The sequence below is a fragment of the Scyliorhinus canicula genome, chromosome 2 (genome assembly GCF_902713615.1).
Source record: "Scyliorhinus canicula chromosome 2, sScyCan1.1, whole genome shotgun sequence".
Taxonomy (NCBI): domain Eukaryota; kingdom Metazoa; phylum Chordata; class Chondrichthyes; order Carcharhiniformes; family Scyliorhinidae; genus Scyliorhinus; species Scyliorhinus canicula.
In genome coordinates, this window is record NC_052147.1 from 30,821,544 (window position 1) to 30,846,380 (window position 24,837).

The 24,837-nt window shown below is 41.4% G+C and overlaps 1 protein-coding gene across 1 annotated transcript in view; it reads left to right on the forward strand.

Moving 5' to 3' along the window:
* Positions 1 to 588: 588 nt before the first annotated feature.
* ppp2r5eb (protein phosphatase 2, regulatory subunit B', epsilon) overlaps positions 589 to 24,837 on the forward strand; it is a 117,224-nt gene continuing 92,975 nt past the window's right edge. The window contains exon 1 of the mRNA XM_038775331.1: positions 589 to 814. Within this exon, the coding sequence (XP_038631259.1) occupies positions 661 to 814 (154 nt within the window). The 5' untranslated portion in view covers positions 589 to 660. The remainder of the gene's footprint in view (positions 815 to 24,837) is intronic.

Sequence of the window (24,837 nt, forward strand, 5' to 3'; positions counted from 1 at the left end):
AGTTGGCGCGGCCCCGCCCACCCTCCCTCCCTCCGCCCGCACGCATCTGGACACACAACCCCCATGTTGGCAATGGACGCGCGTCCCGTCGACTCTGACACAAAAGGAAGAGGAACACAATAGAGGGGAGGGAGGGGGGAAGGAGAGAGAAAAAAAAACTCCCCACACGGACTGAGAGGCGGCGAGCGCAGGGACCGCCGAGGAATGTGACAGTTTTTTTTAAATTATAAATCCTATAATTGCTTCGAGGAGAGGATCCGACCCCCTTCCCCCCCCCCCCCCTCCCCAAAAAAACACGCCGCCCCGAATTTAATGGGCGCCTGAAGAGAGTGAGGAGAGAGTAGCGGGTACGTCCCCAGCACCCCCAGCCCGGAATCTGACCCCCTCTCCCTCCCCCCGGGCGAACACCAGGCCGGACTCCCCTGGTGGCAGTGAGGGCCGGGGAGGAGGTCAGTCAGTCAGCCCTGTTGACCCGGGGCTGGGGTTAGGTTTGGGGGGGTGGTGAGTTTGGGGGTGGGTGGGGGAAAGTTTTTTTTTGGGGGGGAGCGGGGGGGGTGTCTATCTGTGTGTCTCTGTCGGAGTCCCCGGGCTGTCGCCAGCTCTCCCCCCCCCCCCCCCTCCGCGAGGTGAGGTGACTCGGCTCGGTCGAGAAGGGGGGATATGTCCTCGCCCACCGTCAGCACGCCAGTGGAGAAAGTAGACGGATTCTCTCGGAAGTCGGTTCGCAAGACCAAGCAGAAGCGAGCGCAGAGCTCCTCGCAGTACAAGATCCAGGGCAAAGCCGTCGACCTGAGCCCCCTGCCTCTGCTGAAAGGTAAGGGCCACCGCCAGGCCTGCATCGTTTCCAGTTTCACCCCCCCCCCCCCCCCCCCCCCCCCCCCCCCCCCGCGTTGTGTGCTGCTTCGGCTCTTGAGGCCACCAGACGAGCAGGTCGATAAACTCCCGAACAGTGGTTTTAATGGGAGAAATAACTTTTGTTCTGAGCTACTGTAGAGGTTCCTGGAATAAAATGTGAGGAGGAGGGCGGTACGCTGTGTAAATTCACTCGGGATGTAATTATCCAACTTGGACATTTAAACGCCAATTGGAAGAAGCTTGGACGCCTATGTTCCCCTCTTCCCACCCCACTCCATACTTTTTTTTTATGGTTGAAGTACTTAACTTCAACGGATTGTTGTTGTTTGCAGTTTTTCTGTTGCAGTTTTTCTGTTCAACTTGCTGTGGGGTGTTTAAAAAAAAATCTGGATCATCTGCGAGGGACAGGATTGTTACTCCCCTCTATCCAGGTGACCCAACGCCATTGTGTGGTTGCCAAGTTGACAGTGACTTCACAGTCCATTCCCTGTTGCTGAAGTAACAAAGGTCTCTGGAGCAATGACTTTGTAACTGCTTTCTTGTGGGATTACCAGTTTTAAGTAAATGCTTTAGATATAGTTTTATTTTCTGAGTTGTGTGCATTCAACTAAATCACACTGGTCAGGTGAGTTATTCTGCTGTCAGTATTTCACGTGCACAAGTGAACATGGGCATTCTAATGGCCTTGAAAAGGCTCTATTTTATCAGTTCTATAGCGATTTGCCGCCCAAGTCATTTTCAGCTAGCTATAACACCCTCGACGACTTTCAATATTAATGGGAGCTGGGGTTCTACCGTAAGAGTGAATTATTGCAGCTTTGTATGTTGATTCTTGTCTGAGTGAGGTCTACAGTCCTCCTAGCCAGGATTATTTCAGGAAACAAAAAGCCTGTCCACCATCTACAAGGCACAAGTCAGGAGTGCAATGGAATACTCTACACTCCAGAGGCTCAACACCATCCAGGACAAAGCTGCTTGATTGCTACCCCTCCCACAAACATTCAATCCCTCCACCACTGACTAACAGTGGCAGCCTGTGTACCAACTACAAGATGCACTGCAGTTATTCACCGAGGTCCCTTAGATAACACGTTCCAAACCCATGACCACTACCATCTAGATTCTAGAAGGACAAGAGCAGCAGATACCTGGGAACCCCACCACCTGGAGTTTCAAGTCCAAGTCACTCACCACCCTGACTTGAAAATATATCGCCCATCCTTCACTGTTGTTAGGCCAACATCCTGGAAGTCCCTCCCTACTAGCATAGTAAGTGTACCTAGATGTCAACGATTGAAGCTTTTCACGACCAGCTTCTGAAGGGCAACTAGGGGTGGGCAATAAATGTTAGCCTAGCCAGTGATGGTCACATCCTGTAAATGAATTTAAAAATAATATCAAGCTAATGATTACAACAAGCCTAATCCTATAAGTTTTAGAAGAAAGGGGCTGAATGAGGTAAGTTGTGGTCAGGTGATCCAAGTCTGGCAGGTTGTAATGGCACTGAGGTCTGGTTGTATTCTTGCATTTGAATCATTGGAGATTAGTAATGAGATGAGCGTAAACCAGAGGTAAAACCTGGATCTTTGGTTTACACACCTGAGGCACTCTATGGATTTGGTTTACACACCTGAGCACTCAATGGATAGCCACCTCCGGAGAATCAGTGTTGAACTTTCTACCTTTCCTGTGAAAAGGATAAATTTTCTGGTGCTGTGTGTCAGTTTGGCGGAGAAAAATTATTTAATGTTCTGTTAATGTTTCTACTTTCCTGGGAATTGATAGATAATAGCTTTGCCTTATTTAACACATCACAGTAGTTTGGGCATGATTAATTATAAAGGTTCCAATTTTTTCTTTGCATGAAGTAAGCTTAAATTCTAGTGGTCGTTTCTTTCGCCGCATAGTACTTGATCTCAGTCTGTTGTCTCCCGTTTGTGTTATACATGGATATAACATGGGGCTAACATGAGAGTCCCCAGTTGGTCAGATCACATCTTAACTCAGGCATTCAGTTCTGGGCACCAGCCCTCAGGAAAACCGAATTGTCCTTGAAGGGCAATTGTCCTTAAAAGGGCATGCGGTACAGATTCAGCGGAGGGAGGGAGTGGAGTGTTATATGATAAAGAAAAGTATTACTGAAACTGAATGGAAAAATCTACAAGGCAATTGTGAGATCGGTGAGGGTGGGTGTGTGGGCTTGGATAGGGTGCTCTTTCCAAGGGCCGGTGCAGACTTGATGGGCCAAATGGCCTCCTTCTGCACTGTAAGTTCTATGAAACCAGTACTAAACAACGCTCTGGCGAGGTCTCCCAGGTGCAGCTGTTAGATCTTGGGTGCCAGGAGAATCCTACAATGACATATGTACAGATCTGGATTACGCCCAGTGCAGGCAAGATCCAGATTGTGACATCTCACAAATCTCATCAGGCATTTTGAGCATGGCAGTTGTCATGAGTGGTCTCTCGCGAGATTCAACGGCGTAGCCCTGACACCAAGTCGGGCGTGTCGAGGTCATTGAATTACCCCCTACACTGTGAGCAGCGAATACAGTAGACTAAATTTAAAGAAAAAAGAGGGCAAGTTGTAATGCAGATAAGCCTGTATCTAATTCAGTGTCAGCACATATTTGAGGGGCTGAATGGCCTCCCGTACCTTCTATGTTGGTTTTAGTCTTTTTAAAAACTCGTATCTTCTCATCAAATAATAACAGATTTTATAATTTAAAAAAATAAATTTAGAGTACCCAATTACTTTTTTTCCAATTAAGGGGTAATTTAGTGTGGCCAATTCACCTAACCTGCACATCTTTGGGTTGTGGGGGTGAAATGGGGAGAATGTGCAAACTCCACACGGACAGTGACCCAGGGCCCCGATTCGATCCCGGGTCCTCAGCGCCACAGTCCCAGTGTGCCACGTGCCATCCCCAGTTTTTTGCTTGGAGGATAGGGAAAGATAATTAAACTGATTAAACATTATGCTGCTGACTGTTGGGATGCCCCTTTGACATTTCAGGAAGTTTGTTTTCTGGTACTGAAATCTGTTTGATCAGTTGAGGGCAGTTGAGTTTTCTCATTGTAAAGTATGCTCACACTGGCAGATGAGGAAACAGTCATGATTTTCTTTCTCTCCCTTCCCTGCAGAAATGCTGAAAAATAAAGCTTCTAATGTTTTGCAGCCAAAGTTAGTTTGCTGACCAAGTGGGTCATTAAGCTTGTCTGCTTTCAGCTAATCAAATAGTTTAAATTTGACAATAGCCCCCAATTACAGAAGAAATGTTCCAGAATTGTGAAATTTGTCTTTTAGCTTCAAAACCAGAAGTCATTCATCTTTTTAAGGGTTCAATCATGCATGCAAGTAAGCAGGCCTTCACACTGGAGCCATATGCTGGCAAAACAACTCCATCTGCAGGCTGTGCACATTACCTATTACAATTAAATTCTTCCTTTCTCAGTTGGAAATGTAGTTCTTGCACAACACTGATCAAATGAAGTAAATCAGCGATGGAAGATTCTTACTTGTTCCCCATTCCAATACATTCTTTAAGCTGCCACACTAAGCCCTCTGGTAGTCCTTTCCTCACTTCATATTTCCCACTTTCCTCCCTCCTCCAAATACCTAATAACCCTCCACTGCTAACAGCCTCCTAGCACCTTTCTGATATGGGTCAACATTAAAGAGTATCAACAGCTTAACTGTGGAAGAATATAGTCCAGCTCTCGCATGTTTATACTTTCTAACAGGCATCACTAAAAGTACACAGTAGCGACTTGGCATAATTTTCCCCTCACTTTACTGAGGCCACTTGTTGCATTTCAGATTTAGTTGACTCTAGCATGGTCGCTTTTATTACTAAACCCTAGTTGTCCAGATTGTGATTTTTCCTTTCTCTCTTCAACAGACTAGCATGCAAGGACACTTTTGAGAGTATTAGCAATCAGCCACATAATGTACATAATCATGTGTTGTGCCTTCTCGGGTTCACTCACTTCTCTGAAGAGCATTTGTGAACCAGTTTGGATTTTACAAAACCTGACCGCTCTTAAGATCATACTTCCCTGTGTTGGACCAAATTACTGGATGTATTGATTTCCAAGTTGCAACTATCATGGTGGGATTTGGTAGTGCAGAGCTAGAACCACTACCTAACCGTCTCTGTAGATGCAATGTAGCGGGTTAATTGGAGTGGCTGCAATCAGCTAAGAACATAGCCAGAGGATGAACCACATTACCCATCCATTTTTTTTTGTATTGGTATCATACTATGCAATACCTCCCTTCAATGTCACCCCTGGAGTTTGATATTTTCAGCAGTTCTGACTTTAGCCCATGGAATAATAAATTCAATTTTGGCAATCACTATTGCAAAGATATATTAGATTGCCGATTGTGTGTAGCTGTATGGGGCTGTTGCAGTAAAGAAATTAACTACAAATCAATAACAAATTGACAAAACTGAAGGAATCAAAAAAGCCAACATTAGCCACCTCTGGTTTTGATGTAGCTTGGTTCATTTTAATGCTGGGTTGCTGTTATTGATTTGAAAGTAATTTCATCCTGATTAGTTTTCAGATCTAAAACAAAAAAAACGACTTGAGTGCATTTTTGCCTGTCGAGCATTTTAATAATGTCAATACAATGGCATTATGGGGGTGATGCTGAAAGCCACGTTATTTTAGGGTTAATGCAGTTGGTGATTGCTTTAGGATAATGAAAAGTCCAATGCTAACTGAATATATTAACTATATTAATGGTTTCAAATACAGTATCCCAATGTGATGCCGAAGATATCGGAGACAATGTAAGCCAGAAGTGTTGCTATTTGGTACACTCTCAAATATTCTTCTACAGCATTTCATCATACTGACAGCATTGAAATTGTAATTACGCATTTGTTAGGCATGATGTCTTTAACAGAGAAGCAAACAGACTGAAGGGGGCTCCTAGTTTTAATGTAAATTGAGTTTTTCAACAGCATTGCCCAAACCTATATCGTTTTCTTTTATTGCAAGTAATCAATGGAAAAATGTAGTTGAGCAATGTTTTTTAGTACTTAAGTTTTGTTGTTTTTTTAAATCTTTGAATTAAAAAAACACTTGACTCTTTTATAAAAAAAAAAATGTTATTTGCTCAGTTGGCTGGACAGCTGGTTCATGATGCAGTGCAAGGCCAGCAGCATGGGTTCAATTCCCTTAACGGCTGAGATTATTCAGGAAGGCCCCGTCTTCTCAACCTTACCCCTCACCTGAGGTGTGGTGATTCTCAGGTTAAATTACCATTGTCAGCTCTACCCTCAAAGGGGAAAGCAGCCTATGGTCATCTGGGACTATGGCTTTTAGTTTTTATTTAGTGTCAGTGATGCTGCTAGAAGTAGATGAAATGCTGTCATGAAACAAATAATATTTGTTTGAAAAGTGCTTTGTAATTCACATTCTGCAACATATAGGGTGGCATGTAGCACAATGGTTAACACTGTTGCTTACAATGCCAGGCACCCAGGTTCGATTCCTGTCTTGGGTTGCTGTCTGTGTCGATTCTGCATGTTCTCCCTGTGTTTGTGTGGGCTTCCTCCAGGTGCACCGGTTTCCTCCCACAAGTCCCGAAATACGTGCTTGTTAGGTGAATTGGACATTGTGAATTGTCCCTCTGTGTACCAGAATAAGTGCCGGAATGTGGCGACTAGGGAATTTTCACAGTAACTTCATTGCAGTGTTAATGTAAGCCTACTTGTGACAATAATAAAGATTATATTATATTATTTCCCCCCTGTTCACAAAGTATGGGTTATGGAAGGCAAGGTTTTACTTGAGACTAGTTCCAATCTCTCCACTCTTTTTGATTGTGCTGGCTGACTGTTTCAATAGACTATGATAATACCTTGCATAGTGAAGAAGTGTGATGACTGAGCCTAATACTCAATGTTCTTGTGTATTTATTTCAATGGTGGCCACAAATGGAATGGGAATGCTGACTCAAAGTCTTCCCTTGCCCCCTACACCTCAAATTTGTTTTATGTTATGAATCAGAGATGCATACAAATAATTTGGCCCAGCTGGTCTATGTCCGTGTTTGTACTTTTTTTTGCCCTCTGTTTCTCTTCCACTTTCCTAATCCCTCTTTCTTCATTAGGTTTCTTCTTAAATTCTTAAGTGCAACTTGTTTTAAGCACTCCCATGTAGTGAGAATCACTATCTCATCACTCCTCATGTACAGAAATTTCAAATTTTTTTTTTGATTTCTTCATGGTTGCTATCTTCTGTCCATTAGTGAAAACAGTTTATCCACAGCTTCCAAATAAATGCCTTCATATGGGTAAAGGCCTCTATGGGATCTGCACTTTGTATTTTCTAGAGAAGAGTTCCATCTTTTCGGTTGTATTTTAGCTCACTTGGCTAGTCAGCTGGTTCGTAATGCAGAGCAAGGCCAGCAGCGCGGGTTCAATTGCTGTACTGGCTGAGGTTATTCAGGAAGGCCCCGTCTTCTCAACCTTGCCCCTCGCCTGAGATGTGGTGAAACTCAGATTAAATTACCAACAGTTATCTCTCCCCCTCAAAGGGGAAAGCAACCGTTGGTCATCTGGGGCTATGGCGACTTTATCTTTACCTGATAATTGCATCTGCTTAAGGGTTTAAACATCCAGATAAACCTTTTCTGTACTTTCCCCTGTACTTAAATATCCTGTTTGTAATGTTCAGATCTGGATTCACAAATTTGTGCAGATCACAAATGAACTGCATTTGTAACCTGTGATTTAATCAGATTCCTTCCACATTAATCTAACAGTTAATTCCCTCTTTTTGACTTTTATCCTATTCCTGTAGAAATAAATTTTGCTTCGATTTTGTTCACTGGCACAAGTGTGTTTTGATTTGTAAGAAACGGTGTTCATTTTTAAAGTTAAAACTTCAGAGCCTGTATAACTGGGGATCCATCACAGTTTGTGTAATGGGAGCTTCCTTGAAAACTGCTGGGATGTTTGGTGGCTCTGGTGAATGGACTCCTGAGTTATGAAATGGAAATCGCTTATTGTCACAAGTAGGCTTCAAATGAAGTTACTGTGAAAAGCCCCTAGTCGCCACATTCCGCTGCCTGTTCGGGGAGGCAGTACGGGAATTGAACCGTGCTGCTGGCCTGTCTTGGTCTGCTTTAAAAGCCAGCTCTTTACCCCTGTGCTAAGCCAGCCGCTATGTGGAAGAAATCTGGGTGGGCAAAGTGACTATTCCATTTTCAGCTGATCTTGCCAGTAGGACCAAAGTCAGGGTCCCAACTGAGGAAAGGCAACATGTTCAAAATTCAGAACAGAAATTGGAAGTGGGAACATTGTACACTATGCCATTATGCTGGGTAGCTAAGGGTTGAACTGACAATGTTCCTAGCATAATGCATGATTAAAATATCTCCTTTGCTATTATGACACCATTATTTTAACATGTTCTTTCAAGCTTTTTTTCCTTTAAATTTTCAACGGGGCCACTTCCCCTGCATTTTTTAGATGACCAGCAAGAGCGGTGTAGTGCAGCCATACATTAATGTGTGTATATATTCTCCTCTGATAGTCTGGGTGGGATTAGAAAATGACTGGAAATTCCCTTGCATCATGTTGCACGGTGGGCTAGTGTAGTATCATGGCAATGAGCAATTCCCGATTATAAAACTTTACTCAGTACAGAAATTGTAACCACTAATCCATGAGAGGATTGGCTTGTGAAATTTGTACATATTGAATTGATGTTAGTCAGGCATTTCCTAATTGAGTGTGCACTATACTGTCAGATTTCACTTGCGGATTAACTTCCCTTATCCACAATTACAACAGAATGTATTCTAATGCGTGCTAAAGAATATGATGACAAAAAATGCAACTGAACTGCATTTTGGGTCTTAACAGCAAAAATACATGAAAGAAGAATGCAAGTCAAAAATTTGAATTAACAATCGTCTTCAGTGCTTCGTGCTAGTTGCACTTGTGGTGTCTGAAATGAATCATTGGGAACCTCAGAAATATCTTGGGGACAACATTTGTGTGTCACTGGAAATTACCAGGTAGTAGTTTCTGTTTGTACTGTGGTTGGTTTGTATTGTCTACTTCAGTGAATGATTCTAAGTATAGCGTAATCCCATTGCAAGTACAGTTGCCTACTGCAATTATAAACAATTAATTATTACCTTTGCTTAAGGAGACTGTCTTTGAAAAGAAATAAACATTTGAATGTGTACTGTTTTCTATTTATAGTGTGATTTTAGATTGTGGTGTTTGTAGTCTTAAATAGGCACTGTAAAACCAAAATCTTAGGCTTTGATAGCTGGAGTGCAAATTTGGCTGCAGTGTGCTTATTAGAAATTTAAATTATTGTAAGCATACTCTGAGCAATTTAGCATAGTCAATCCACCTAATCTGCACATGTTTGGGTCGTGGGGCTGAAACCCACGCAGTCACGGGGAGAATGTGCAAACTCCATCTTTGGGCACAATAATAAGTTGGACTCACCCTTGCCCATTATCTACATATATTTCCACCGGGGTTACTGGATATTAATAAGGGATTCAAAACCTGGCAAGGATTTAGGTCTCCTTGCATTCCAGCTGAGATGTAACTAATTTAACACACGTTTCTGGTTTGTGTGGCACATTGCCATGCAGGTTTGTACTTTTTATCGATCCGTGGAATGTGAAGATGTGTTCAGTCTGCAGTTCTTTTAACTCAAAGATTACATAAACACTTGTCACTTGTAGAATATTTGCATCTTAGATGGGGGTAACATGAGTGAATTGTATCAGAACTGTAGTAATGTTGAAATTCTGGGTGGATTGTGAGATGGATATTTGCATGAATAATATGGAGTGATGTTGGTAATATTGCTGTGGACTGTTTATTTTCTTCATCAAAGCAGTTCTTTATTTCATTGTCTACTTTTATGATATGGAAAAATATTGTGGTTGAGTTGCAGAATTGAATCTCTTGTAAAAAGATTGCGAACTCCACCATCACTAACATGAATGGAACTGGGAAATATTTGCATAAATATGTACAAGTCTCACAAGCAAATCCTCTCGTGGATTAGTTTTCACAGTTTCTGTACAGGGCAGACTACAAACCGCTTCCAATCATGACTTTATCTTATTACATAATACTACACTACCCACAGTCTAACACGGTGCAACAAAAAATACAGGTCTCAGCACTGCTGCCTCCTTGGTACCAAGGACCTAGGTTCAATCCCGACCTGTCCACGTGGAGCTTTGCACATTCTCCCTGTGTCTTCGTAGGTCTCACTCTCACAACCCAAAAAGATGTGCAGGTTAAGTGGAGTGGCCATGCTAAATTTCCCCTTAATTGGAAAAAAAGAATTGGGTACTCTAAATTTATAATAAAAAAATCCAAAACATATTGGTCTGGTTGTGTGTTGCTCATTCTAATTTGAGAGCATGAAAGCTGCTTACCCTGCTTGTGATTTCAAGCCAGTAACAAACTGTCACAGCTGTGATAAAAGCAAATTACTGTGGATGCTGGAATTTGAAACAAAAACAGAAAATACTGGACTATCTCAGCAGGTCTGACAACATCTGTGGAGAGAGAATGGAGCCAATGTTTCGAGGCTGGATGATTTTGACAAAGCGTCATCCAGACTTGAAATGTTAGCTCCTTTCTCTCTCTCTCTCTCTCTCTCTCTCTCTCTCTCTCTCTCTCTCCATAGATGCTTGCTGAGATTGTCCAGTATTTTCTGTTTTTGTATCCGAACTGTGATCTGTTTAAATGTTACTATCATTGTCAAAAGCCCGCTGGTTTTAGACTTTAATCTCCCCACCGACCTGTATATTGCAAGTTTAGATTTTGCAGTATTAATTTTGATCACATTTATTTTGTTAAATTTGTTACAAACCAGTAAACTTATTTAACATTAGGTATAGTCAATTATTAGATAACAGGAATGTTCATGACCAGAAAAAATATTTTCCCAAAGTAAATCATTAAAAAGAAATTTAGAGTACTCAATTATTTTTTTCCAATTAAGGAGCAATTTAGCATGGCCAATCCATCTACCCTGCACATCTTTGGGTTGTGGGGGTGAAACCCACGCAGACAGGGGGAGAATGTGCAAACACCACATGGACAGTGACCCAGGGCCAGGATCGAACCTGGAACCTCGGCGTCGTGAGGCAGCAATGCTAACTACTGCGCCACCGTGCTGCCCCAAGTAAATCATTCATTAACCTTAAAATAAATAGTTTTACTCAAAGGATCCAACTGTATGTAACAAATAATTGATATGAAATATGAGCTCCCATATCACATATTAAACAGCATACATTTTATCCTATTTCAATTTGAAATTCATATTTTGTTGTTGGATGATTGCATCTTTGTGTAAACGGAGTTTTATTTGTCTCAGATGTTCCATCAAAAAGTACCTAAAACTCGTAGATTATAATGCTCCTCTGCATATATAATGTTAAAATCAGAGGAGCAGCAATAACTGAGAATCAATCCAACCTAATTCAGGAGGGATAGGACCTTTTAAGGAAATAGGACTAATGGAAGACAAATATAGCTCTGTTTAGAGCTATGTAAAATAGTAGATTTAAGTGAGAAACTAAATCAAGGTGTTATACAATTGAAGTGTGCAGGTAGGAAAAGGATTTGGGATTGTTGTGGATAAGTTCCAATGCAACAGTCTTAACAGATAGTGGATTGCATGAGCGGAAGCATTTAATATAAACCAAAAGGAAAAATACTATTTAAGGCACTTGGTTAGACTCTAGGTGTAGTATTGTCTACAATACTAATCAAACTGAGGGATTTTAGATGCCACTGTGGCTTAGAAGTAGCACAGTCACTTGAGCCAGCAATTTGCATTCAAATCCCATCCAAAGATCTGATTTAGATAATTTAGGCTGAGATTTCATGTGCTGTATTGTTGGAGATGATTTCAGATGTGTCATGAACCCCCTCCATTGATAAAAGGATTCCAGTGACACTTGCATGGGAGTTCTGTGTTATGGGCAATATTTATCTCTGTACAGATTATTCTTTAAAACTGATGATCTGGTCATTTAATTAATTGTTTGTAGGACTTATAAATCTAGTTGTTGAATTTCCACTGATTACAACATCTAAGAGTTAAAAATACTTAATTGGCTATATGAAGATAATTTCTTAATTTTGAGGTTGAAGGTGTTGCTGTCAGAATAAACATAGTTTTAGATCTTCAGAACCTGGTTAAATTTTGTATGTTTTCCCAAAGGAGATCACCTGGAAGTAGTAACCTATCAAGTTTTCAAAATTAAGAGGTTTAATAAAGTAGCTAAATGAATTGTATTAATGCAGGGGTCACAAAGTATACATTTTTAGATTCTGAGTAAATGGCGGGAGCTTCAGATTGAACTGTTCACAAGAGGTAATATAGACACATGGTTTGAGGAAGGCCTTGCATGGAAATAGTTTAAATGGACTTGAGACTGATTCAAAAAATAAAAACAATTTCATGTTCTTCAGCAGAAAGAAAGGTATGATAAGATGACGTGAAGTTAGGATTTAATAAATCATGAATTATGGTTCTTAAACCTGAGTGTTCACTCTGCCCTCAGATTAGTCCATTATGAAAGATTGTTACACTTTGTAGCATTTACCCCTCATTGGACAGAGTTCTAGACTGTCATAATACTGTACCATATTAGTCGTGTGACAGGAAGAACGATTTTCCCAGTGATTCTTTGCTCACTGAATACAGATTAAAGTGTGTGCATGTGGCTGCCTCAGACCCGAAAAGTGCCATGAGACACCCACAAGTATATTTTGGTATACTAAATGGGGGCAAATACAATTACATAATCACAGTGCTGAGAAAAATAAAATTAATGCTTTTATTGAAGTTGTAAGGCTGCTCTTGTAACATCAATTTTCTAATGGTGATATTTTGAATGAACTATTTTCACTTGTCAGCAAGTACTCGGGAAAATGGTAAAAGTAATAACTAGCCAAGGAGTTGGAATGAGTCGGAAACATTTTGTGTTGCTTGCGGATGAAGAGTTTACTGAGTAACCACAACCTGTGAAGTGATTTGGGATAGAATTTCAAAGAGCCTTAGTGTAGAGTTCTGTTAATTGGTGTATTGATAGCCTGATATAACGGATGACATCTTTACATTTGAGAGCCAAATGACAATTGGTGACCAAGTTTTGTACTGACTGAAGTATTTTTTCCATTTTTTGGCCCAAATTGCAGTAGCACCATTTTAATTTATTTAAATGTACACTTTCTGTTGGTGTATCTTTTGGCTAGGGAATTAAAAGAAAGATTGTCACTTTAGTTAGGTTTGAAATCCGCTCTTCTGACTAAGGCTGGCTGTTACTTTAAACATAGTTTAGACAGCCCAATAAGAGTGAACAAAGTAGAAACATTGAAAACTGATGTTCTTTCCTCCATAAACCTTGTAGGAAATCCTAATTTACTATTTTACAGCAACTTGGAAGAGTTGGTTTTCTAGGTGTAACTGGAATACTAAAAACAAACTTGGATCCGTTGCATATTATATTGGCTTTGTTGTTTTCAAAAAACCTTCTTGGCAACCGATCCGTTGCATGTTATATTGGCTTTGTTGTTTTCAAAATACCTTCTTGGCAACCTAAGTTGCTTTCTTGAATGGATCCCGATGCTTTATTCATATCTGTAAATTATTATTTCAGTAGTTCATTGGCACAGTCCTGTTGGACACTTCTAATTCCACTCGTTTTCACAGGAATACCTGGTAAACTAATATTTCCCATTTAGCAATCAAACATTCAAAACTGTTTACATAAATCTCTATTTTATTTGATTTATCAGCTAAGCGTTGTAAATTTGAACATTTTAAGTCCAAGTCTTTTCCTGACAGGTTGATTTCTGTCATTTAAAAACGCAAATAAAAAATTATATATAATTATGTCTAATTTTGCAAGTTTCTGCATTACTGGGAAGTGCAAGTATATTAACATAGGTATTTTTAAAAAAGCAATGTTGCTTTGTCTTGATAACAGTTTTACTGCATAATTATTTTCACATTCACCCAACTATTTGCTTCTAGTTCGTAAAAGCTGAAGGTATTTAATGGTGTAAAAATGTTTTTTTACAATTTACAGCCAAATTGGCTGTAGCAATTTGTTCCACAGATTCACTACCCTCTGGTGAAGACATTTCTCCTCATCTCTGTTTTGAATGATCATTCCTTAGGTCTGAGTCTGTGCCCTCGGGTTCTAGTTTCTCCTACTAGTGGCAACATCCTCTCCACGTTCACTCTATCTAGGCCTCATTATTCTGTGAGTTTCAATTAGATTCCCCCCTCATCCATCCTGAACTTTGAGTTCAGACCCAGAGTTCTCAACCGCTCCTCCATATGACAAGATCTTCATTCCAGGGATCATTCTTGTGAACCTCCTCTCCCAAGGCCAGCACATCCTTCCTTAGATACGGGGCCCAAAATTGCTCATCATACTCCCAATGTTGTCTGACCAGAGACATATACAGCATCATGAATGCTAACATTCCATTTGCCTTCCTAACTGTCAGCTGAACCTACCTGTTAACTGTAAGAGAATCATGAACAAGGACTCCCAAGTCCCTTTGTGCTTCTGATTTCCGAAGCATCTTCCCATTTATAGTCTCTGCCTCCATTTCTCCTTCCAAAGTGCATAACCTCACACTTTTCCACATTGTATTCGATCTGCTGCTTGCCTGCTCTCCTCTTGTCCTGGTCCTTCTGCAGCCTCTCTGCTTCCTCAACGCAACCTGTCCCTCTACATATCTTTGTATCATCTGCAAACTTAGCAACAATGCCCACAATTCCTTCTTCCAGATCATAATGTATATCGTGAATAGCTGTGGTCCCAATATTGACCTCTGCAGAACACCACTAGTCGCCGGCTGCCATCCTGAAAAGTACACCTTTATCCCTACTCTCTGCCTTCTGCCAGTCAGGCAATTCTCTATCCATGCCAGTATCTTGCCTCAAACACCATGGGTTCTTATTGTATTTAGCAGACTCCTGTATGGAACCTTATCAAAGGTCTTCTGGAAATCCAAATAGATCATGTCCACTGGTTCTCCTTTGTCTAACTTCCTCAAATAATTCTTGTCTAACTTCCTCAAATAATTCTTGTCTAACTTCCTCAAATAATTCTAACAGTTTAGTCAGACATGACCTTCCTCTGACGAATCTGTGCAAAATCAGTCCAATTTACCATGCACTTCTAAGTACTCCGCAATCTCATCATTAATAATAGACTCTCAAATCTTACCAACAACCAAGTCAGGCTAACCAGCCTATAATTTCCTGTCTTCTGCCTCCCTACTGTCTTAAACAGGATGTTACATTAGCCATTTTCCAATCCTCGGGGACCCTCCCTGCCTCATGATTCCTGAAAGATTGCCACCAACACCTCCACAATCTCCTCGGCTACCCCCTTTAGGATCCTGGGGTGTAGCCCATCTGGTCCGGGTTATTTATCCACCTTCAGACCTTTCAGTTTCCCGGACCTTCTCCTTAGTGATGGCCACAACACTCTCCTCTTCTCCTTGACTATCATAATTGACAGTTGAACTTTTAACCATGTGCTGCTGGTACTGCTACTTACACCTCCATAATATCACTTGATTCTCCTCCCCCTGCCTCTTCCACCACCTCAAGTCTTCTCCTGAAACTCTCATCCAGAATTTGGTCGCTCCTGACCAGACTCTCACATTCGACCATCGGATCTTGAGGCCATCCAAAACCCTGTTGATCAGTGCTAACTCTTATAAAATCCTGTTCACCCATCGCCCTGCGCTTGCTGAATTACTCTGGCTCCCAGTTATGTAATGGCTTGATCTTAAAACCACCATCCTTGTTTTCAAATCCCCTTAGGCATTGTTTCTCTCCATCTATAACAGACAAGAAAGTGGAATTGAGAAGGCATCCAGATCAGCTATGATCTTATTGAATGGTGGAGCCAAGGACTGTGGCCGAATACTGCTCCTAAATCCTATGTTCCAAGCTATCTCAATTTCAGCTGCTTGTGCATTATCTTTAGTCGCTCCACCAATGGTAGTCAAGCCGTTGAAAGAGAAAATGCTGGAAAATCTCAGCAGGTCCGTCAGCATCTGTAGGGAGAGTAAAGAGCTAACGTTTCGAGTCTGATGACTTTGTCAAAGCTCATGCCTTCAGCTGCCTAGACTTTAAGTTCTGACATTTCCTCCCTTTCCACCTCTCAACTTAGCTTTCTTAAGTCATTCCTTAAAACCTACCTCCTCGATCATGGTTTTGGTCATCATGCCTAATATATCTCTGCTTTATTATCACCTTGGAATGTTTTGGGATGTTTTATAGTGTTAAGATGTCCAATAAATGTTGTTCAAGAGCCTCTTTCTTACCTGCCTCAATCTTCACTTGTTCCTGGGCTGCTTCTGTCATTGTTTGTCATGTACTGGTTGTTGTCTGTCACGGGATGTGGGTGACACTGGCTTGGCCAGAGTTTGTTGCTCATCCCTAATTGTCTTTGAGAAGGTAGCGGTGAGGTGAGCTGTTGCCTTGAATACTGCATTCCCTGTGGTGTAGGTACATCCAGAGTGCCGTTGGGAATTTTGACCTGGCGACTTAACTGGTTTGTGGGCTTCTTCGACACCATTGAAACTTTATCTTTCAGTTCTTTTACCTTCCTCATTGTTCAACAGCAGAAATCTTTCCCTTCTTGCTAACCTGCCATGTAGTTTAATTCAATCCACAACACATCGAACAAGGGGAGAAATCAGCCTTCTTTGCAGAATCCAGGGCAATCTATCGTTCAAGCACATCAAAATATATTGGCACATGAAAGGGCAGATATTGGGTCTTATTCCAGAGCAAGTTCATAACTAAATCTCTCAGATAAACAGACCATATAGCACAAACAAAATGGACACAAATCAATTGACGAAGTGTAGCCTTGCCGTATCCAAAAATGGGAGACATTTACAAAGCACCATTATCCATGTGAGGGTAGAGTTTACTTGTTGACTGCGAGTGGCATTAAATGTTTTAATTGTTTTTCTATTTCTGGTAAATATTATGATCATCAGACTCCTGAATTCTGAATAACATTTCTAGACTGAGATAGAAGTTAAAGAAAAGCTTTTATTATACAGCAAGGGCCTTTGGGCATTTCCACCCGCTTTTTCCAAACTATTTTAGAGAATATTTTGACTGTTATTCCTGAAAGACTGTTGTGTTCAGGTTATTGATTGAAGCGCATAATTTTTCCATACACTTCCAATACACTTTCCCAGTCACCGAATCTGTTAATGGCATTTTTTTCTTGAACAAATCAATTATTACAAAAATAGAGATGATTGTGATGCTTAATAATCTTGTCACAAGTAGACTTTTTAAAAATAAATTTAGAGTGCCCAATTCATTATTTTTCTAATTGAGGAGCAATTTAGCATGACCAATCCACCTACCATGCACATCTTTGGGTTGTGGGGGCAAAACCCACGCAAACACGGGGAGAATGTGCAAACTCCACATGGACAGTGACCCAGGACTGGGATTGAACCTGGGACCTCGGCATTGTGATGCAGCAATGCTAACCACTGCGCCACCATGATGCCTCAAGTAGACTTGCATTAACACTGCAATGAAGTTACTGTCAAAATCCCCTAGTCGCCATACTCCGGCACCTGTTCGGGTACTCCTGAGGGAAACTTCAATGTCTTTCGGGACTGTGGGAGGAAACCGAAGCACCTGGAGGAAACCCACACACAGGCTGAGAGAATATGCAGACTCTGCACATAGTGACCCAAGCCTGAATCGTACCCGGGTCCCTGGCGCTGTGAAGCAACAGTGCTATATTGAAAAACCATATTGTTTGAACTTCCATAATGGAAAATGCATAGCCATGTTGACCAGTTCACTATATAAAATGTATGCTGTGTTTCACAAGCCTCTGTCCTCATCCCGGGTTGTACCCTTGACCACTAGAGGAAGTGGTCTCCCTAGAGACTCGTTTGCCTCAATCTTCACTTGACAGTTTCTTGCAAGCCTAGATTATATGTAATGTTATCTTTTACGTTCAGTAAGTCACATTGTTCACTCTGCTATAGCAGCTGAACAAATTGATTTTTGATTGATCTGAGCCAGTTAAACATTTTCCAATGCCCACATACTTTCACAGATTTCTGCCATACCCTTCTACTCCATATGAACAATGCCGGAGATCTACCGGTCTTTGGTAACTAGTTTACTAATGCTCAGATCATTTCTTGAATAGTTAGTGGTATATTCTTGTAGGTGGGACAGCACGGTAGCACAGTGGTTAGCACTGCTGCATCACGGCGCTGATGACCTGCATTCGATCCCGGTCCGGGTCACTGTTCGTGTGGAGTTTGCACATTCTCCCCGTGTCTGCGTGGGTAACCCAAAGATATGCAGAGTAGGTGGATTGGCCTCGCTAAATTGTCCCTTAATTGGAAATTTAAAAAATTCTTGCAGGTGTAATTTTGTCTATTGCAGGAGTTTTTGTGTCTGGTTAGGTATAGGGGAGATGATGAGCAGCATTCCACTGTGCAAGTACAAGCCTAGCTTGATGAAACTGCTGATCTTTATTGTATATTCATGTCTATTTTATGGCGTGATGACCTAGATCTATTTTACACTTGCCATATTCACAGCTTAAACGTTGTGCAGAAATTGTTCCAGTATACTACTGTAGTATAGATGCAGAGCAGCACTTTATGATGCAGTATTTTAGTGGATTGGAATAGGAAATATTTGTGAATAAAATGAATTTTCTAGAAATTAAGCTACTTTTAAGGAGAATATTGTATCATGGACCAAGTAGAATGGTAAAATTTGCCGAGGAACCTTCAAGAAATGGAGGAAAAATATTTAGTATGCAGTTGTGGAAATGTAACATGCATACCACATACTGAATTGCTAGTTATTGAATAAAAAACAAACATATACATTTGTATTGGAGCAAATTTAGTAGCCCTGTCTGACACTACCATAGTCTGAAGAAATTAAAATGGTATGACACTGGAGAGAACTCTCTGCTTGAGATGAGAAAGGGTTGATTGTTACTCTATTTGTTTTTTGTTAACTGATCTGCTGACATAGCATTACTGCGTTTAAACATTAGCAGTTGTATTTACATTTTGACTCCTGGGTGGTGATACCAATGATTTTGTAACTCTAATGAAAGGAGGCTGTTTAGCCCATCCATCCAGTGAAAGTGAGGTTTTTGGCTCCACTATCTTAGCCAAAAGATCATTTTGGATATTAACATAAATAAATGTGTCCCAGTTCTTATCCTGAATCACCCTTTCACGAGTACGAGCCTGTGCATGTTTGTTCTAGTGATTTGCCTCATCTAAAACAGCTTACCTTGTGTATATTGTTTCCTGTCTTGTATGTTTGTATAAGGTGCCCTCCCTAAAGAGCTCCACTTTTTCAATCTCAGCTCTTAACTCAATCCTTTGACTCCTAGGATCAGCCTCATGGTTTTTCATTGGTGCAGGCGGGAGGGATTCAGATTTCTGGATAACTGGGGCTCTTTCTGGGGAAGGTGGGACCTCTATAGACAGGATGGTCTACATCTGAACCTGAGGGGCACCAATATCCTGGGGGGGGAGATTTGTTAGTGCTCTTTGGGGGGGTTTAAACTAATTCAGCAGGGGCATGGGAACCTGGATTGTAGTTTTGGGGTACGGGAGATTGAGAGTATAGAGGTCAGGAGCACAGATTTGACTTCGCAGGAGGGTGCCAGTGTTCGGGTAGGTGGTTTGAAGTGTGTCTACTTCAATGCCAGGAGTATACGAAATAAGGTAGGGGAACTGGCAGCATGGGTTGGTACCTGGGACTTCGATGTTGTGGCCATTTCAGAGACATGGATAGAGCAGGGACAGGAATGGTCGTTGCAGGTTCCGGGGTTTAGGTGTTTTAGTAAGCTCAGAGAAGGGGGCAAAAGAGGGGGAGGTGTGGCGCTGCTAGTCAAGGACAGTATTACGGTGGCGGAAAGGATGCTAGATGGAGACTCTTCTTCCGAGGTAGTATGGGCTGAGGTTAGAAATAGGAAAGGAGAGGTCACCCTGTTGGGAGTTTTCTATAGGCCACCTAATAGTTCTAGGGATGTAGAGGAAAGGATGGCGAAGATGATTCTGGAAAAGAGCGAAAGTAACGGTAGTTGTTATGGGAGACTTTAACTTTCCAAATATTGACTGGAAAAGATATAGTTCGAATACATTAGATGGGTTGTTCTTTGTATAATGTGTGCAGGGGGGTTTCCTGACACAATATGTTGACAGGCCAACAAGAGGCGAGGCCACATTGGATTTGGTTTTGGGTAATGAACCAGGCCAGGTGTTAGATCTGGAGGTAGGTGAGCACTTTGGAAACAGTGACCACAATTCGGTGACCTTTACGTTAGTGATGGAAAGGGAAAAGTATACCCCGCAGGGCAAGAGTTATAGCTGGGGGAAGGGCAATTATGATGCCATTAGACATGACTTAGGATGTGTAGGTTGGAGAAGTAGGCTGCAAGGGTTGGGCACACTGGATATGTGGAGCTTGTTCAAGGAACAGCTATTGCGTGTTCTTGATAAGTACGTACCAGTCAGGCAGGGAAGAAGGGGTCGAGCGAGGGAACCGTGGTTTACCAAAGAAGTGGAATCTCTTGTTAAGAGGAAGAAGGAGGCCTATGTGAAGATGAGGCGTGAAGTTTCAGTTGGGGCGCTTGATAGTTACAAGGAAGCGAGGAAGAATCTAAAGAGAGAGCTCAGACGAGCAAGGAGGGGACATGAGAAGTCTTTGGCAGGTAGGATCAAGGAAAACCCAAAAGCTTTCTATAGGTATGTCAGGAATAAAAGAATGACTAGGGTAAGAGTAGGGCCAGTCAAGGACAGTGGTGGGAAGTTGTGTGTGGAGGCTGAGGAGATAAGCGAGATACTAAATGAATACTTTTCGTCAGTATTCACTCAGGAAAAAGATAATGTTGTGGAGGAGAATGCTGAGACCCAGGCTATTAGAATAGATGGCATTGAGGTGCGTAGGGAAGAAGTGTTGGCAATTCTGGACAAGGTGAAAATAGATAAGTCCCCGGGGCCTGATGGGATTTATCCTAGGATTCTCTGGGAAGCCAGGGAAGAGATTGCTGAGCCTTTGGCTTTGATTTATATGTCATCATTGGCTACAGGAATAGTGCCAGAGGATTGGAGGGTAGCAAATGTGGTCCCTTTGTTCAAGAAGGGGAGTAGAGATAACCCCGGTAACTATAGGCCGGTGAGCCTCACGTCTGTTGTGGGTAAAGTCTTGGAGAGGATTATAAAAGATACGATTTATAATCATCTAGATAGGAATAATATGATTAGGGATAGTCAGCATGGTTTTGTGAAGGGTAGGTCATGCCTCACAAACCTTATCGAGTTCTTTGAGAAGGTGACTGAACAGGTAGACGAGGGTAGAGCAGTTGATGTGGTGTATATGGATTTCAGTAAAGCGTTTGATAAGGTTCCCTACAGTCGGCTATTGCAGAAAATACGGAGGCTGGGGATTGAGGGTGATTTAGAGATGTGGATCAGAAATTGGCTAGTTGAAAGAAGACAGAGGGTGGTAGTTGATGGCAAATGTTCAGAATGGAGTTCAGTTACGAGTGGCGTACCACAAGGATCTGTTCTGGGGCCGTTGCTGTTTGTCATTTTTATAAATGACCTAGAGGAGGGCACAGAAGGTTGGGTGAGTAAATTTGCAGACGACAATAAAGTCGGTGGAGTTGTAGACAGTGTGGAAGGATGTTGCATGTTACAGAGGGACATAGATAAGCTGCAGAGCTGGGCTGAGAGGTGGCAAATGGAGTTTAATGTGGAGAAGTGTGAGGTGATTCACTTTGGAAAGAAAAACAGGAATGCGGAATATTTGGCTAATGGTAAAATTCTTGGCAGTGTGGATGAGCAGAGGGATCTCGGTGTCCATGTACATAGATCCCTGAAAGTTGCCACCCAGGTTGATAGGGTTGTGAAGAAGGCCTATGGTGTGTTGGCCTTTATTGGTAGAGGGATTGAGTTCCGGAGCCATGAGGTCATGTTGCAGCTGTACAAAACTCTGGTACGGCCGCATTTGGAGTATTGCGTACAGTTCTGGTCGCCTCATTATAGGAAGGACGTGGAAGCTTTGGAACGGGTGCAGAGGAGATTTACCAGGATGTTGCCTGGTATGGAGGGAAAATCTTATGAGGAAAGGCTGATGGACTTGAGGTTGTTTTCGTTAGAGAGAACAAGGTTAAGAGGTGACTTAATAGAGGCATACAAAATGATCAGAGGGTTAGATAGGGTGGACAGTGATAAGCATATGGATGATAATGGCATAGTGTAGGTTAGATGGCCTTTAGTTTTTGACTTCCCATGTTGGTGCAACATCGTGGGCCGAAGGACCTGTACTGCGCTGTATCGTTCTATGTTCTATTGCATCCCCTCCAATGTCTTTTTGAATGTCTTAATTGAAGTTGAAAACTGCACTCTGATGCAGCCTGACCTGGATGCTGTGTGTAGTACATACTGAATATCTCATTGCATTTCTACTTCACCTTTATTGCCACAACATCTCAAGTATATGCATAAACTTATCTTTAGCTTCAGTGTGTGTACTAACTTGGAGTTATCTGCATCGAATTTCATCTTTTGCTGTTTTGCCCTTTTCAGATCGCATTCCTCTGTAGATGTCTAGTTACTCTTTGCTCATACTGCAGCTGCTTCCACCGCTGTAGTTATAATCTGAAAATGTGACTACTTTACATTGGGTTACTGATTTCTTTCTCTAGCTCTCTCTCTCTCTCTCTCTCTCTCTCTCTCTCACTCACACACAAATTAACCCTGAACAATTGCTGCTGCTTTTTTCCCCTTCAGTTAATTTTATATTCATACCCAAGTTTTACCTTAAAGTCTCACTGTTTTGCTTGGCTTCCCATTGTTAATTTGGTGTTTTCCCAAAAATAGAAGGATAGGTTCGTCGAGCAGGATCTTTGTCTTCTGAATCCTGTTATTTAACCAATTGATTTTTACATTACCTGTGTCAGCTCTGGTTGTAATCTTTTAAGTTTTCCTAAGTAAAATTGCATCTTTTTTAGAAGCTGTATTTAATGCTGTTTCTACCTTTCCAAGCTCTATCAACCTTCTGTATATAAATATAAATAAATAAGTCTTGTAACCACTTCCTTCAATTTCTGGTGATTATCTTAGGTTTATGCCTTAACTTATTTACCTCATCAAAGCAGCAGAAGTCTCCAATCCTGTTTCAGCATTGCGTCCCAATTTCTCTAGTATCTTGTAACTAGACTGTCATGTTCCGTCACATTAATCTCTTTTTGCACACAAAAGCCTTGTGCCCACACCTAAAAGTCAACCCACTATTCTAGTTGGTCTGCCTAATATTCAGTGGTTTGCATTACCTGTTCGCTGCTTTATTTTATATTTATATGTCGTATATATTTAGGATATGTTGAAGCATTGTTAACTTGCCCTAATTTTTTACATTTGTATTTCTGAATTTCAAAAGTCGCATCTAGTTTATCCTAGTGTATAATTGTTACAAATATTCCATAAATAGTTGATTGTGTTTTATGAATTATTGATCTTAGTCTGGTTTGTAGTTGCTTGGATATTGTTTATCCACTTTTATTCCTGAGTATAATGATTATATTGTTACCCATCAAGTAGGGGTTAGTTAGCCACTTCATCCGGCTAAAATAGCGTGAGTGTGGTGCAGAATGACGCCAACAATGCATGTTCAATCTTTGTACCGGATGTGGGCGTTCATGGAAGCCTGCCTTCTTGCGTTGCCCCATGCTTGAGCGGAGTGGTGTCCCTCAAGCTATATACCCAATTATTGTTCTGTCTAATGGAGAATGATGCCCGTGGTCATTTATTGATTACGGCTAATTATCAATTGCATATGGTCTCCCCAGTATTCAAGAACTCCTTCTTGATGGCTATCATAACTTCACACACTTTCAGAAGAATCGTTTTTTTGCTTGTGTAAATATGAAAAGTTATTAGAAATAAATAACAAAGTACAATGCTGAAAAAAAGACTTTTGTCCATTAGACTGATCCTATGTATTCACCAGACTTGCCATATTCCATAAAGATTTCCCCCCTCCCAGCTGCTTATCGAACTCACCCTTGATGCACTCACCCCCATTGTTTCCATTGGCATTCATTCCATAAGTTCACTATCTTCTCTTGGAAAATTGTTAAAACTAAACTGCCTTATCACCCTCCTAAACTGCCGTATCACCTTCATAGCCTTGAAGGCTATGTCCCTTTGTAGAATCTGTGCTCGTTAAACCTATTCACATTTGTACTCTCTACTGTTAGCATCTTGAATACTTCTATAAGACAATCGCTCAGCTGTACCTTCATCGTAAGCATTCCCAGTTTTTGAAACTTCTCCTAACTTGGCTATCAATTCAATTGTCCTTGGTGTCATCTCTCTAATGTTGTTATGTTATCTTTCCTCAATGCAGTGACCAGAATGATACAAGTGCATGGGGTGGGTCAGTGCTGCGTGCTAACTTAATAATCTCCCAACATTTGTGTCCTATTCCTCCAGCTTTACTACAAAGATCCTACATGCTGCCTTTAATTCTGCCTAAGCCTATGGTAATAGCTTTAGTGGTTTACCTGTCACTGTCCCTCCAAATTGCTCTTGCATCGTGCCCAATGGAACTATGTAATTATTCATTATCTTTTCCCAATCTCACGAATATATATTTGCCAACATTGAATTTTCACTTAAAGTTGTAAACCTTTGGCATTCTGTACCTCAGAGGAAATTCAAGGCTGCTATTGATGGATTTCTAATGTAGGTTTATTGCTGTGGCATAGTTGGTTAAGGTGCCTGTCTAGTAAACAGGAGATCCTGTGTTCATATCTCAGCAGTGCCTTTGTTTCTTTGTGGCGGCACGGCACAGTGGTTAGCACTGCTGCCTCACAGCTCCAGGTACC